This window comes from Saccoglossus kowalevskii, chromosome 7, assembly GCF_978046115.1.
Source record: "Saccoglossus kowalevskii chromosome 7, keSacKowa6.1, whole genome shotgun sequence".
NCBI lineage: Eukaryota > Metazoa > Hemichordata > Enteropneusta > Harrimaniidae > Saccoglossus > Saccoglossus kowalevskii.
The window spans coordinates 4,228,437-4,246,258 of NC_140647.1; the positions used below are offsets into that span (position 1 = coordinate 4,228,437).

The 17,822-nt window shown below is 36.0% G+C and overlaps 1 protein-coding gene and 2 long non-coding RNA genes across 4 annotated transcripts in view; 2 read left to right on the forward strand and 1 right to left on the reverse strand.

Moving 5' to 3' along the window:
- The first annotated feature begins 1,253 nt into the window (after window positions 1–1,253).
- LOC144349241 (uncharacterized) lies at window positions 1,254–2,530 on the forward strand. The gene is made up of 2 exons (XR_014929951.1): window positions 1,254–1,393; window positions 2,050–2,530. It is a non-coding gene; the product is annotated as an uncharacterized LOC144349241 (long non-coding RNA).
- A 3,220-nt stretch (window positions 2,531–5,750) lies between these two features.
- LOC144349240 (uncharacterized) lies at window positions 5,751–7,176 on the forward strand. The gene is made up of 3 exons (XR_014929952.1): window positions 5,751–5,891; window positions 6,788–6,876; window positions 7,090–7,176. It is a non-coding gene; the product is annotated as an uncharacterized LOC144349240 (long non-coding RNA).
- A 7,249-nt stretch (window positions 7,177–14,425) lies between these two features.
- The window catches only part of LOC102806199 (secretin receptor-like), a 37,853-nt gene continuing 34,456 nt past the window's right edge, over window positions 14,426–17,822 (reverse strand). For both annotated transcript variants that reach the window (XM_006814494.3, XM_085500976.1), the window contains exon 12: window positions 14,426–16,338. In XM_006814494.3, the coding sequence (XP_006814557.3) occupies window positions 15,724–16,338 (615 nt within the window). In that variant the 3' untranslated portion in view covers window positions 14,426–15,723. The remainder of the gene's footprint in view (window positions 16,339–17,822) is intronic.

Consider the following 17,822-nt stretch of genomic DNA (forward strand, 5'->3'; position numbering starts at 1 on the left):
CGGCAAACCGTATTGCAGTTAAAAGCATCGCAATACCAACCATCAGTGCTGGTAATATTAAATGTTATTTTATATGTTATATTTATAAATCATATTTTACATACAGACACCACAAGTGGAATGATGCCGAATTAATACTAACTTTATTTTATAGGCATTTTTGGATATCCAAAAGACATCTGTGCTCAAATATCATATCAAGCGATTAGTGAATTTGCATGTAGCCATCCGAATACTACACTGAAGGATATACGACTCGTGGACAGGGATGGTGGTACTGTAAGAATATTAGGGGAATACTTCAGGGAAAATATATATCGTGCACCATCTAGACTGACCCATGGTGAGGTAATGACATAACACAGTATGTATTTTGAGATGTGCTGAGCAAACTCACAAATAAGTTGTTAAACAAACCATTTGTTGAAACAATAACTCTTTCATTGACACTTCACTTTACCCTCTTTCACTTGCCCATTATCAAAGAAAGAAGCAGCTACTGACGACTGTCTAATCTGCCTAGGCAAGATCAAAGACATTAAGGTGCTCAATTGCAAACATAGGTTTTGTAGTGACTGTGTTGAAGAGGCACTGGAACACGATACAAGATGCCCCATATGTAGAGTACCACAGGGAAAGGTGACAGGAAACCAACCACCAGGAACAATGAGTGTGCGATGTGAACCCAACACGCAACTTCCAGGCTATGAAAACTGTGGATCCATTGTATTAGAATACAATATACCAAGCGGTATACAAGGAGTAGGTATATGTTATGCATATGGTGTATTCACATTTTCTCATTGATATAAGTGTTTTGTATTCTGACATATTCACATCCATAGCAACATCACTTTTCCAATTTCGTGCAAACCATTAATGATCAAACCACACATCTGTTGAGATTATATTAAGTGTTGACGATGAGCAATAATCGCTATGTTTCATGGCACTATGTAGAAATAGGAACGTGCAGTGTAATTAAAGTAGTTTGTGTTTGATATGGAATTTTAAAATGTGCAATTCTTTTCAGCTTTATATCATTTAGATATATAAAGCACATATTTAATATTTAAACAATTAATAAGCAAGTTCTCAATATGTTTTGTTTTTCCGGATCATATATGCAAATCAACTTGGTATGTAGCTAATGTGCATATACTTTTTTCTTACAGCAGGAACATCCCAATCCCGGACGTTTGTACCATGGAACGTGTCGAAGGGGATATTTACCAGATAACTCTGAAGGAAGAGAAATATGCGACTTGTTGCGACAGGCTTTTGATAACCGACTAGTGTTTACTATTGGCACATCACATACTACTGGTACAGGGGATAGCGTAGTCTGGAATGACATTCACCACAAAACGAGCACACACGGTGGACCAACTCAGTAAGTAGCTACTCTTAACTTGATTTGTTTGGGATGCAATATACACGAGCCATTGTGACCGTGAATCAAAACAAAGAAAATATAACCTACACGGTATAACCACGCGCATTGCCTTCGCAATAGCAATTCTGAACATTATGCCATTAACAAAAAATGTATTTACGGTATGATTCTGCAAGGCTTCAAATATAATCACGATGAAATCACCACAATACCAGTCGAGTGTTGTGAAGTAATATGAGGTCATTACGAGGATACCGAAAATTATGCACAAAGACAGTTGAACGGGAGTATCGACAGACGCGCAGCGTTGGACAATGCGACGGCGTACTGTCTGAGTGCATAATTTGTGGTATCCGCGTAATAACCTTATTATTATACATCTTTTCCTCCAAAGGATACGTCATGGGAATGCCGAAATCCAAAAAGTTTAGAACCGATTTAGCGAACTTGGTGTGGAGTCCAGTCAAACCCTGTGGGCTGCCATGTTTTTTTATTATTACAGGACGTTCATGCGCGTAATCGCTCTACATTTTGCATTCGCATTTTCTAATATGGTAAGATGAAAATACCAAGTGCATTACCGCAAAATTACGGCACGCTGACAGATGTATAATAGATAACCTTATTTTTATCTCTTTTTTTCTAACTTACAGTTATGGTTATCCAGATACTGGTTACCTTAGCAGAGTCAAGGAAGAGCTTGCTGCAAAGGGTATCAAATAATGATATAACGTTCCAATTACAAATGAGGTTGAAATATAATTTTACAACTCAGTGTTTGAAATCCATTCTTTTAAAAAAATTACTATTTTAATAATGTATGAGTGTTCAATGCAATCGTAAGATGTAAAATCGCATAATTTATTACACAATGTATTTAATAAATTATGTTTGATTTAGAAGAAAACGTTTAAGGTAGAAAGCACAGTATTTAAAGGTATTTAAGCATCTATTTTGATGATGAATATCGATATGTATAATCTTTATTTACCGTTGTTTGTGAGAACAAATGCGTGATTGAGTTTATTACATGGGCATATCAAATGAACTGATAACACACACCCGTGCTGTATTTATCAACTGTGTTGAGTTTTTGAAATCCAATTAAATGTTGTTGTGTCTTTCCTAAACACTTATCCTGACTGTGGTGAACACAGACTAATTGAGAATATATATAAGGGATTTATTGGAAAGTTCTAAGGAAAACTTTTCATATTTATTTTGTAACCAAAATCAATTTTGTTTCCTCGGTTGTGATTCATGAACATAAGAATGTATATGAGATAAATAAGAAGATCAATTGATCCAATTATTAACCATTATCATATGTGTTCATCTCACTGTTGTCAAACAAGACAACAGTGGGTGGTTGAACTGAGGCAGCTAATGTTATCAATAACGTGCATAGAACGCCCCCAACGTCTATCATCGGAAATAAAACTATGCACTTGACGTGATTCATGATCGTAGGTTTACAGCGTCTTCAACGTATATAGTTGAAGTCATGCCATCAACAAACACATTAATATTGTATATGGTGATTGCGCCGTCAAGTGTTGACTATTGTGTATACTTGTATTTCTTTATATATATATTCTTGAAGTTATGCCAACATTTTGAATTGTTACAATAGAAATGTATTGTACCACTAAAGACAAGTCAGCGATTGTATTGTCAGCTATTGTGATTTTTGATTTACGGGTATGTAAAACGAAATTACATTAACGGATGTAACTGATAACTTTTCCAATGAAATCCTTAGCACCCCGTTGGCAGGCCAGTCACACTGGTTCTCACCACAAGAGGTTACGATCCCCCCTGCCAAATGCTAAGTACAACTGAAACTAATATCTACATATTTACATGAAAAATTTTCCACCTGTGCGGATCTATTTGTGCAGGAGTTTTACGACCGTATGCCCTTACTGACGTCAACCGAACTTGTTATGTGGGAAGTTGGCACCCAAGGCTCACAGGTGCTACACCTTGCCCAAGGGTGACCTGGAGGTAGTTGCGGCAAAGGGTAACCTCATTCTCCCGAGTACAAAAACTCCGCAACCGGATGCAATTTTAACGTCGTACCCAGGACATAAAAAATATGTTTTAAAGCTGAAAACCGACACTACTAAGCCATGAGGCCAAACCTGTAACAAACCGGGAGCGCTGAAAAGCACCGCGTTCACCCGCGCGATCAGTGTGTTGAGGAAAATGACAAGCCAAGAGGGTGGCAAATAAGTGTTTGTGTGTGTAGACTGATATCCACCATGAGAACAAAATCCTCTGACACGACTAATGTCACGAAACCAGGGAGTACCACAACAATTACCAAAGCGGATAAAAGAAGACTAGAAAAGACTCAATAGGGCAAAAGCCCTAAACAGCGAAGTGGACAAGTAAAACCTAGGTTTACAGATGAATTTGAAGTGCATCATTCTGAATATCACATAACACACCGTCCACTGCCCAAAATGTTTCGAATTTAGGTAGCTGATTTTTAAAACGGTGGTATTCATATTCCGTTTTGATCCTCAAAATAAGTCTCGTTTTGAAAATTTCTAGAGAATCACTGACACCTTTTTGTTGCCTCTTGTATTATAATGCTATTGTCAAGAACATACTTGCAATGATTATATTAAATAAATATTGAATCTATTTGTGTTCAATGTCACGTATTTGTGAATGTGTTCCTCAAACGTGTTCGTGTGCGTATTGCCATGGTCAATGACTAATGTGATAGATCGTTTTTGTTTTGACCCGACAGCAATTCCTTTAAAACTCAGACTCTAATACTATAGTGGCTGTATTATAACAGGTACAAGTTGACACTCTGGAAACTTTCATATGACGTCATTGCTTGTTGTTACATATAGTACTTTATACAACTGTACACCGGCCAAACTCGATTCTACAAAATAAAGATGATGAGTTGCTTTGGTAAATTTAGATTCGGTCTATCTGTTATCATCCAGGCTAGAGTAGTGCAGATAGAGATGATTTGCCGTAAGAACCCATTTCCAGACTTCCACAATTTACGGAAAATGGTACGTAGTCCTGAACACAGTTGATATGGATATGGGACTTGGTAAATCCAATGAGATTCGAACCCGGATTAAGGCAGCATTGATCCTGTCTGTTTATAATTCTGGTAGGGCATGTGCTGCCAATTACGAGAGATCAGAACTGAAAGAGACAATAAACATAAATGATTAGGTGATATCCATATTTATGTAATTATTGAAAAACATCTTACGAAATAAGATTGAATTTTGTGATGCAACTGTTTGGGAATGATTTTGTTATTGCATTGCATTGTATTGTTGTTTTATTGGATTTGCCATAATCATATTACTAAGCTGGTTTGTTCTGTCATCATGATTATATGGGACATTTTTAGTATTACCACAACCACTCATAAATTTTCTATCATTCGACAAATATAAAGGTGAAGACAAGGTGGTAATGGCGATTCTCGTAATTATACTGTAAAGACGATGGCAAAACACTTGTATGAAGAAGTCATTCTTCACTGTGCTCAATGATAATGCATTCCAAGGCCAGAATATTAAATCCATTATACAATCAAAGGGTACAAGCAAAAGCACATACCAATTACAGGAACTGTGTATGAATTACTTACGATTAGTGAGTAATAACAATCGTGCCAAGAGCAAAACTCGGATATTTATATCTGAAAAAAGTAATACGATGGCGGGTTCTGAAACAACGTTACCTCTATGATGGCGCTATGATGACCCGTTCTAATAGATTATGTTTTTGTTCGGAGATTCATTAATTTTTCAGGGTTACTGAATAAAATTAACAAAATTCCATGACTATTATAGTCATGTTTTTAAGATTGAGTTTATTGAATATTTTTGTCTTGTAAAAATGAAACTTGTGGCATGGAAATGTCAAATGCCGTGAAATTTTACAAAATACCATATAACTTATATTGTTTATCAGATAAGTTATACTGTTCATTAGATTCAGACGAAGGAAAATACAATCCAATGTTGAACAAAATATCTAATTAGTATGCAAATATTATTAGTTCATATGGACCTAATCTTTTGTAACTTTAAATCGTATACTCTAATATGTCGCTGTACAAATTGAGATTATGCATTCAGGTACACACTTCACATCACGCTGCATGCAGCTTTATTTATTTTGTTATCGACCAACTGGCTTTATCATATTTTGGAAGCACATTGTTTTTGTTGTTGTTTTTTTAGCCTTGCATTAACACAATTAGTTAGCGAAGGAGGATGGGTGGATCAAGTGACACAGATGGGTCGTATTGGAATGTTTGAGATTATCAGGCGAATGTGGCCAGAATGGCGGATGGATGTGCAGGGGACGTTGCCCAATGATTTGAAGGATCGGGGTGTTGGTGATGTTAAGGCGTTACCACACTACCACTACAGAGACGACGCGCTCTTGTTGTACGATGCTATTAAGAAGTACGTTACAGCGGTCGTGAATGCTCGCTACGGTGAGTGATCAATTTGTAAAGCTTGTGTTTAAAATCCAAATCCATCATGATAGGTCACTGACTCGTGTTGATAAACAAAGGGCTGCAGTAAATAGGTTGATCTATTATCTATAGTTGTTCGACATAGATATATGGCTGCTTGTGTTCAACCTATCTGTAATTTTCAGGCTCAGCTGTCAGACATACTTTATACAGCAACGTAGTGGGCATAATAAGTTTATAATGTCAATGTAATAATTCGGAGACGCATAACCTTTTAGATGAAAAAGGACAACAGGATTGAAAATATATACAAGTTATTAACAACTAAACTATAAATAATAATAATAATAATAATAGTAATATTATAATATTATCGTTGATTATTCAAATAAGACATAAATTCCAGAATAACTGTCAAAATATAAATCGGTGTGATAACTGTGAAATAGCCTAAATAACACAATTCCAATTAGATTATTTTTTATTTATTAAGCCTCTCAAATGTAACTAAATAAATTATAACTACAGCTAATATCAAAAACAGCAAATGCATACCGGAGCCATGGTCATGGAAGGTTGATAGTCATCATAACTTTTCTATCGACTATTATACCCGCATAGTAAATTGAGCTTATATTTTAAAATGGCACTTGGAAATTTGCATTAATCAGTTAATACAAAACTATATTTTGCCGGCAAACAAAGTTTAAAGTTTAAAATCATTAACTGATGTTGTACAATATATATGTTCATTTATTATCAAAATATCGTAATAGACAATTACACACGTGACCGATATAGGTCACTCAAATCACGGACACTGATTTTATAGCTAAGTATTCAATTTATCTCTTCAGTAATAACTCTTTCGTTGATATCTCTGAAAGTAATAGACCGATTTGTTTTGTTTATAGTGAGTCCCACGCAGATAAAGGATGAGCATGAACTACAGTCATGGGGTAAAGAAATTACCACTCCAGTACCTACAGGTTTTGGTGTTCAGGTGAGACTGTAAACATTCTACTACATAATGCGTCATGAAATGTCGTGTATTAAATGCAAGCGGAATGTATTATCGTCGCGTTCATTTTGCCGACGTGAGGGGAGGAGCTATGTTGAGAAAACAACTAATTTCGGTAACAAAACTTTGTGAAAAAGTCAAACTATCTAAGTTGAGTGTCCCTGTATAACTAAATGTGAATTCTTTTATTTAAAGGGTGTTCCAGGAGATGGTAATTTTACTACAACTGCCCAGATTATTGAGGCTGGGACGTCAATAATCTATATCAGCAGTGTCGGCCACGCAGCTGTGAATTGCGGTCAATATGATAAATATGCATTGCCTCCCAATTACCCGTTCAGGTTACGCGGGAATATTTTAACATCCAAGGTGAGTTGCATTGTTTGTAAAATAAAATCGAGACCAAATACAGTTGCAAGCAGCAATGTCTGTTCCAAATCAATAATAGGGTTGTCATGGTTAGCAAGTTCTCATTTATTTTGTCCCAACATTGCTATAAAAGAACGAAAGAACTATTGTCATGATACACCTCGAAGAGAAAATTGATGTGATTATGTGATCGTCGTAAAAACGAGAAAAACATCATTTTGCAGTATGAACTGGCGTGATAATTTGTCGTTTATTATGGACCAGCAATTCTGAAAAAGAACCTGATGTCATCTTACTAGCTTTAGATGGACGCGTATTGAGTAACTACATCATAGTCTGGTCAAAACATGTTTGCGTATTATATATGCTAGGAAATATAACCGTATATTTCCAAAATAGACTAACCTCTTAAATAAATAAAATATCTGCACAAAAATGCGTTTATATTTATATACAGCTGATTAAATAAACGACATAAAACAAACAATTTACAATGCTGAAAAAATAACAATCGTATCATTACGCGACTGTATATCAAACAAACTCTGTTTCATATACATTCTTGTGAAACGACTTATTCCTGAATACAATTGCTAAACATGTATTAAACTACAATTTGAATTTAATATAATTTTACCGGTCAATGATATGTTAATGTATCCAATCCGCATGTTTATGTAAACACATTTCCATCGAATTAATATTCAATATTTCTGTAACTCACTCAATGTGTAGCTACTTTTACATTTTTTTTAAATCCTAGTAATACAAAAAAGGATTTTACGTTTAATGTCATTATTTTTCATGTGGTTATCAATTATTTACGTGGTTATTAATTATAAAGAAATATGTGACATTCTGATGGCCATTCAACATGAACGTTTTGTTAAGTAGTGTAGTGTGACTGAAAATCATGCAATAATTCCAATCTTCAACAAATGTTGGCTGTACAGATGTTCAATTACTTAATATTCAGAGAAACCACATGGAATGTGTATAGTAGTATTCCTCTACATATCACTGCCTACTACAACTAAACGTTCCTACAGTTGCATGCATATGCATGTGTTCAGTAACTTCACAAGAATGAATTAACAAGGCAAGAATTAAACTGAATATTAATGTATGTGTAAGAAATAACCATTTTGTTGTGTTGTGTCCTTTTAGGATGCACTGAGTGAGGATGCAATATTAGACCATCTACCAGATAAGAAAATAACTTTAGACATCATGGTGATGACAAGTCTTCTCAGCACTAGAGCTACAAACCCCTTAGGGAATTTTGAAATCAACTACCAGTATGATCCCGTAGGCAAGAAGGTAGTTGAGGAGTGAGTAAAACATGTTTAATGTACATGCACTATAAGCATGACACTCATGACATGACACATGCACTGACACTCTTAATGAACTTTACACATACTGAGCTTATATAATAATAATAATAATAATAATAATGTTTATTCAACATTTGTATCGGTAGCATAAAAACAGTAATACATATATTTAAATTACATTCATCATTTCTTTTCTATATTGCCATAAATCAGTTACATATTTCCGAATTAAAGCTGATGAGGTATTTCCCACAATTTCATTTATGTTCCATAGTGTATCACCAAAAAGGAAATTGAACCTATAATTCAACCCCCTGAAAGAAAACTATTCATTAGTGATGAAGATTCAACATTGTTTCTCAGTGAGGTTTTTAATGCTAAATAAAATTCCTTTCTAATATGATTAGATGACGTACAAAGATAAAGAAAGTGGTAAATGTCTTCTTTGCCCTGATTGCAGACTCCACAAATTCCATTACCCCTGTAATTTTTACATCCCATTTTGTTACCTTCAAGATCTAAAGACTTTGACCTAGTTTTAAAGACAAGGGAGATACCATGATGATCATAAGGATCCATTATGTAATTTTCTTTTTTAATGTTTCTTTTAATCCAACAGTAGTGTTTTAATGATTTCATCTTTTCTAAATTTTGTGTAAACATGTTTATTTCATTTTCTTTACTGATTTTGATAAAACTTCTTATCCATTTTGGATTTTGGGGTATTTCATTTCCATAGATATGATCCATGCCATTAGTCACTAGAATGTTTTCTACATATTTAGGCCAATTCCAAGCCAGTTTAACTTTGTTTTTATACTGAGTATTCATTCCTTTAAAAACTATTTTAGTCCATATATTGTTTTTCAGTTTCTGAAGTCTATCCAGGTATTGAATCCACACTTTATCTTGGATGTAATTCAAGTCTTCCCATCCTAAGTCCCCCAACACTGCAGGTCCTGCCACATTTCTGTTTACTTTGAATAAAATTTTTCCAAATTGGTACTGAATACTTTGGAATTTCTTTTTAAACTCTCTGCTATCCTGAAACCATATTCCACACCCATAATTCATTGATGGCATGATTATGCCATATATTAAGATAATATAAACGATGCAATTGTGGTGCGTTATAAGAACTGTAAAACTCTTATAAAACAGGTGGTTATTTTTTTCTTTTTAGATTAAAACTGTCACTGAAGAAAATTGAAGCTATCATCAATAAACGTACCAGTCCGTATCAATATCTCAACCCGAATGCAGTTCCCAATGCTATTAGTATTTAGGTCTTGTCACAGACATGACGTAGTACTGGAATGAAAAGATTGTGTTCCACTGTACACAAATCATGTCCATATATAGTGTGCCATTTTGTATATGTTAACATTACATAACCCATAGTACTTTAACCCTAACCACACATCATGTTTCTACAAGAGCGAGATATATTATTGTGGGTCCCAATAAGAGTTATTAAATCGAGCTCCAATTTAGACTTTATTAATAAAATAAAGAGTGTACTACAGACTGCGGTGGACGGATTCGTCCATTTTGGGACAGAAAACAGATAGCAATAGATTTCTTTTAGAGAGACGATATCACGTGGGTAATAAAAAAGTTGCCATCACAAATATTTTATCGCAGTTCTCATTCTAATTCCATGATATATTATTTTATTTGGAAAAGTTATCCGGAGAGGTACGACTTACAGATTGTTTGTAGAACGTCATTTATAAAATAAAAATACGTGTAATGTTTCTCAGAATGAATGAATGATTATCATTACAAATTAAATAAATCAGTGTTCTTGTGGATTGTTTTGTATATTGGTGTTAGTCTTTTCTTTTTTTAATTTCCCCACGAGGCCTTTGTTAAAACGCATAAAGTTGGACGCATCATGATTTTGTTATCTTATGTTTATTTATGGCAAATATGGACCACAAATGACACCGAATTACTCATTTTGGATGGTGTTGTGTATGAGCACATCAATTTATTATTTTTATAGTGTAAGGCTGAACATAAATAATAAAAAGTTTAAATTGATTGTGATGGACAATTATGGAATCGCCATTTAATTTACTATTAATAATATTGTACACAACAATATTCAGAGTGTAACTACTTTGTTATAGGTGTCTGTTTGCACTGGGTGAATGATTATACAGCTTGTCACAGAAATTCAAACTTGAATAGTACTACTTTGTTTTATGTGAACTTTCCCACTTTATTGGTGACGTCATCTACAAAGTAACGTCTGGGATGGTTGATAGTCTTTTTTTTCGTTCTTTTATAGCAATGTTAAACAGTATTTTAAAGCCACTAACTAACCTACTTACATGCATTACGGGATTCACAGTACACTACGCCAGGAATGCTCTCAAATCCAAATTATGAACAGATGCAATGTGCCGCTGCTCACCCATGCAGGAGAGCTAGCTCGGAGATAGTCACCGATGACCACATGCACAGTTGGCTCATTGTTCCGAAATTCTTCAATTAACCAACACATGAGGTGGTGTGATCACCGAGTACCGAGCATATATAAGTGGTCAGAATCCGATATAGGGTTCCCATGGCGTCCTCCGGCATGACTGTACATTGGCAAATCCTGAAATACTATTCAATGTGTTTCTTTACTTCTAGATTTATGTAAGAAGTATTTGCAGCAAAACAGGTCAAATGTCGTAAAGGTTCGAAGGTCACCTCAAGTTACGAGCAGGCTTTAGTTTGGGGCCTACACGCAAAATGATTCTCACAAACCTATACGGTTGAATGAACAACTATAGAAACAAATAAAATGGGTTGTGCACAAAGAAGGAAACCATTGAACGTATTCACCTGATTTAAAAGAACTACTAAGTTATTAATATCACTACTTGTTCAATGTTCATTTGCTCTTATGGCCATACAGTTAATTTATCTAAATGCATTTATAGTTTGCGTTGTAAAATGGATGATATGATATACCACATGATCAACACATAACTCAAAGATGAACTGCAGAGTATTTAAAAATGTTCATCATCCGTGGACTCACTGTTTGTGTGTTGATTCAGCGTGAATCTAATAAATTAGCGTCGGATCTTTCACCCACAACTTGAATATAAGTGGCACAGTTAACAACGCACGGTGGATCGGTAAATGTAATTGTTGATGTCACCACGAATTCCAGACCTTCTGGAGCCATTTCGTACTCCCATTTGTTGGACTACTACTTGATGGTCGGATTCACGCCGAATTCTCCGTCGAATGGCCGCGATTGGTCCCATTGCCAAAGTATTAGACGACAATCCCTCTCTATCATATCTCATAATGTTCCGAGTGGCCTAGGTCGACAAAAGACCAAGAAAAATACTAAAAATACCAAGCTCACTCGAGCAAAACGGTGCGTTATAAAGTGTAATAACCTCTCTATCTTCAATAATGAAAATGGCCAATAATATGACATGGTCTACACTAGATTACCAGCATACATCTTTTCTTTCACATCGTATTTACACATTTGTTATAATGTTTTCTAATGGATAAAAAGTATATCGAAAAAGTTATGCTTAGCTCAACTCTAATTTGTATTTATAATTCACAATAATCTAGGATGGCTGTCCCTGGCAAGAACTTATCGATGATATTGCGAATCAAAAAATCTTGATTTGAATCTTAGTTTGATAAACAATTCCAAAATATAGTAGTACTGAGTCATTGAATTACAGTGGCCCCTCGCTAAGTCGCGGGTGTCGGGATCCAAGCAAAAACCGCGACTTATCGGGGCCGCGACTTACCGAGGGACCTCGCGAAAGAGGGGGGTCGTACATTGAAAACAAATAAAAAGCTCATATAAACCCTTGGTTTAGTTAATTGAAAGATTAGAAAACATATTTACAAATGGTATGATGTATCATCATATGTGTCAGGCAGTATTCGAATAAGATCATGATTATGTTTGCTGTAAACATTGCAGTGATGCGTTGTTTAGTTTGTATGTGTCAGATATTATGTGGGTCGTTTGCTGCGTTTGCTGCGACTTCAACGGTAACAGCTTCCAAAATAATTTAGTTTCATCGCAATTATAAACTTGTTCGTCGGAATAACATCAAAAAGTTGTGGTTAGTTCAACTCTAATTTGTATTTTGTATTTATAATTCACAACATTCACAATAATCTAGGATGGCTGTCCCTGACAAGATCGCATCGATGATATCGCGAATCAAAGAAATCTTTAATGACGAGAATACATTAGTTTGATAAACAATTCCAAAATATAGTAATACTGAGTCATTGAAATATTATATTATGTTTGCAGACAGATACAGACAAACTACTGGTGGCATCATAGTATCTTCATGCCATTCATTGCTTACAGTGCTTTAAAAGTGGTTGACACTGTTCTACTCACTTTAGGCGGGACATTATTCATCCGCTTCACCAATGCAAACCAAAATGTTGCTCTGTTTAATTTGATACTTATTCTGGTGACGAAACCATTAATTGTTGCCATTCATATATATGCAAAATTCACGCATTATAATAGATGCTCAATTGTGATAGAATTGGGTTCTCCGATTAAATACACTGTATGATTGACGTTTCATAATTCAGTCAAATGAATGAGTTTTGAGAACGCGTCCGGAACAGGGAGCTCACACTAAAATGTTCTGTTTAAAAACATAGTAGTACATTACCTATTATCATATCTACGCGTTGATGTCTTGCTTACCTGTGAAGGAAGCCCTCTACGTTAAGACGTAAAATAATTTCTTTGCCTCTAACTCGCCTTGACGTTGTTTGACATGTAGGTCATCTTAGGGAGGACGGGAATCGTACTCTTCTCTAACCCATCACTGAACTGCGAAAACGTAATTTTGCTGATTATTTGACTGGAGTATTTCGATGAAGTCGTTGTGCCGGTTGGATGCAACTCCTGTACTGTCGATTTTCTTCACTAGGTCGAAATTCGAAAGATTTGTTATGTGTTATGTTATTTGTTAACGCAAACAACGTTTAATTCCGATTCTATCCTTCACAGTGACCTCGAGCAAAAAATGGCCTATCCCTTAGTATTCACATAGCCATGTATAGTTACTAGTATGTTACGTAAATTTGCCATTTACCAATAATGCAACGGATTTCAGCGTGACCCGAAGTCTGGTTTTGAAATACGAAAATAGGAACGAGTTGTGATAAAATTATCTATACGGGGAAATCAGGGTCTGATTAACTGTTCTGTTCATTTCATTAATTTAAATCTCTGGGCCGTTTCGGTCGAAACAATTGTATGATCGTCAGAATTATAAATCAGGTGATTGGTGATTCCGCTGTTACATCATATCATTCACAGTGTACTAACACCCATAAATGCAATAAATGCACGTCAGTGAATCAATCGAATGTTACAGATAAAAAAAGGACCCGAAAACTAAAAATTTCCCCATACTGTAATAATAGTAAATATATTAAATTAAATTTAGATCTATGAAATACGCAACTTAGTCCGTTATTATTGTAATTATTATTATTATATTATTATTATTGTAATGGCAAATTGGATTAAACCTTGTATGTACATACTCAAATCTGAATTGTATGTATGTCACTAAGAATTATTCACACATTTGCTCAGAAATGTGCTTAATCTGCTCATTTTGCATATTGTCTATATTGTAATGCATGTGTACGATTGGGTGCTGATATGCTAATTGAACCCAGAGCGATCTTATATCCGAAACCAAATATTTTCGCTTGCTGTTGATAATCTCTAAATCATCATATAAGGTAGCATTTGGTGTCCCAATCCGATAACGATATAAAAATAATAACTCAAATAATACGATTTATAGACAATTTTATTCTAAAATATAAAATTTACTGTAGATAGAAGATACGAAGGACAAAACAAAAGTGTAGAGCGGTGCGGTGTGGCGTAGGGTATACGTGGTGTAGTATAACAGTTTAGTGCGGCGTGGCGTTAATTGTGCCTAGTGTATATAGTCCGGCGTGGTGTATTGTAAATCCGGTGTAGTGTATATCTGGCGTAGTGTAGTGATAGCTGGCGTGGTGTATATCTGCAGTAGCGCAGTGCAGTGCCGTGTGGCATAGTGTTTGGCACATCGTAGTGTTGTGTAGTGCAATGCAACATGGCACAGTGTTGCCTGGCCTAACATAGTGTGTTAGTGTTGTGTAAACTCCACGTCTGCTCGGCTGTTTTGCGCAGCTTTTTGAAGTGGCGAATGGCCTCGCGTCACAATGTATTGTATGTGCCAACCGAATCATTATACAGTGCCTTCAGGAGAAATCGTGTGTTCACAGTAAATAAGAAATATTGAATGTAATATATCTGTATGGTAACTTATATTTATAATTCTAACTACCCATTGTCCATATCTTTTGGTAAAACGTATATCTTTGGCGGGTAATAATAATGTACAGTAATACTTAGTAGTTTTGATATGATATATACAGTAGGTGTATATTAAGTACAACATCGTGTTTTCCGTCTACCAAAAACAGTCTGTGTATAACGTTGGTTGATTTAGTAAGACCACGAATTTCAATAAAAATATGACACTAAAGACGAAAACGAAGGAAAAGAATAACATATATAAAGTCTGTGATATATACATGTACTGCGCATCCAGTTGCGCACACTAGGTTATCGAATACATCTTTAAGATGATGCGCAGTATTTCTGCGCAATGCAGTGTTACAGTTGACACATAAAAATATCGTTTTTCCCAGAAGATATCTGAAACGAGTTCCTCAACGCGTTTGGCAAAGACATGGCAAAGAGAAAAGCAAGTCGTAATATCAAGAAATATTTGTTACGTTTTGTAAGTTTCACAGATATATAAAAACGGGGCACAACTTTTAATGTATACACATTGTATATACACACCATTATAAATGTTCGTGACAAGTTCACCGACAATCCCGATTAGATACACTATGCAATTGAGGTATGTACATTTCCGTCACTCCTCTCACTTGACTCTATGTCTGTTTCAACTTTCCTCTATGGACGGTTCATATTATCGTCACTGTGAGTTATTTTTATTATAAATAGTACTAGTAGTACCATTATAAAGTGGACATAATCAGCCAGATGACGTAATACGCGCGCTGCTTTTTACACAACACTTTCCATGGAAAGCTTGTTGGGATCGGACAAGTTTCCTCTCGTCAGTGGGATGAGGCATTCTGGCTCTGACGTCATATCTCTGTTATATTCTTTTTTCAGCTTAGGTGATTTATTCGGGTTTGTTTTCAGTGCGTTATCGTAATCATTACTTCGACCCGTTCTTGCGGGCGACTGTGCCTTCCTCGTTGAATTGGGGACATCATCTATTTTGGGTTTGTTCCCTTCGCTATTGTCCATTCCGTCGACACGCCCGCACTTTGGAGTATTCTCGTTAGAGTTAGTGTCAATAGCGGGAACACCAACATCGATTTCGTCCTCGTACTCTATATTCCCTTTATCGACACTGCCATTGCCAACCATCATTTGCATGTACTCCGGTCCAACATTCTTCTTCAACACCGTCGGTGAATTCCTGGGTGAGTCCTTGACCATGGCCGATGGAGAGTCCTTTCGGGTCAAATTGGTAAATGTAGAGGAGTGTCCGTTGCGGTAAGTTCGACTGGCATTAATATCACGTGTCAGCTGCCTGACGTGCCATCTTTTGGAGATCTCCGCTTTAACCTCACCGTTCATGAAACAGTATAAAATAGCTACAGCCAATCCCTGGAAGAACAAATAAAACCGTGACGTTTATTTTACGTGAAGGTTATATTGAATTTCATTTGTACAATTACAATTACAACTGTGCATGCACTTTGCTTTTCCAATTTCACAAAATGGCTCGTCCCCGGGGGGTTCACTCTATATGCCGTTACTAGCCCATGTGCGTTCCAAATTTAGCGGGAAAGGAGGGTGTTTTTCACTTTCTAAAGCTGGCCCGCGCGGCAGGCAAATATGCCCCCTTTAAAATGATAATTTCTGTAATAGGTCCCCAGGATTAAACTCACAGGATTGCTGCGCCTGCTGTAGACCCCTTCTTGCAACAACCACTTCCATGCACCGACCTAGGCCCCGAATTGGCGGACCCATAAAACAACGAATGACACCAACAGGAATTGCATACACAGCAACCATAAGTAGCTTGTTTGAGTTGATCAACATGTCTGCTCTAGGGGCACTAAATTTACATTGCGTCCGCAATAGGGGGTATGTTTTGCCAATGTGTTTTCAGCCCTAGGGGCCTATTATTTTTTAGCAAGAATGCACATGGTGCCAGTGTAAGATTTAAATATAGAGTGACCCCCCCCTGGGGCTCGTCTACTGGGGACCCGAATCTTCCGGCAATTTGGAAATGTCACTGTAACACTATATGCCTGTCATGGAATTTCAGACAACATCCACTTATCATTGCGCAATTTACACATATTTACTGCGTTCAGACGAACACGCTGGTTCGAACCAAAAATCGGCCCAACAACGCGTCAGTTATTTGTTATGTTTTTTTGGCGTATATATTATAATGATTATAATGGACTTACTTAATCAGTGAAAAAAAAATGTTTTAACCTAAATTCGGGATTCAATGTGGAAATGGTCAAAAAAAAAATGTCCGCTCAAGTTAAAAAGCACTTTCACTTTAAATTATACAGCTGTCATTTTAGTGGAAGGTGGAGTGCGCATTATTCATAGATTAAACTTTTTACAAAGAAAATATTTCTTTGAAAAAATAAATCGTCAGGAAACCGGCTTTCTTGTACCACTTATGCTATAATAACCGATTTGCTACGTGACAACTGCAACGTTTAAAGTACATTTGTAATGTGATGTATCCCTAGTTATATTTATATAAGAGTTTTTATTCATTATCGTGGATAACCAGCCGGCACCATTGATGACATGGTGATAACAAAAGGTCAAAGGTCACCCGAATAAAGATCCAATAGCGCTCACGCAATCAGAGCCTTATCAGATCAGATTGTCTGCATGAGCAGGCTAGAGCAATCCAAGTCGAACCGAATAGGCGCGCCTGGACAAGCTATTAATGCGACTGACATTCGCGTTGAGGATATCGACAAGCCGCAAATGTCGTCACTGTTTGCAGAGATATGTTATTAGGGAGTGAAAGGAGAGTTTTTAATAAGTATCTTTAGCTATACACAATTGTTATTTGTGTCCCGTCAATATTTAGTTTAGGTGATTCACAAAAG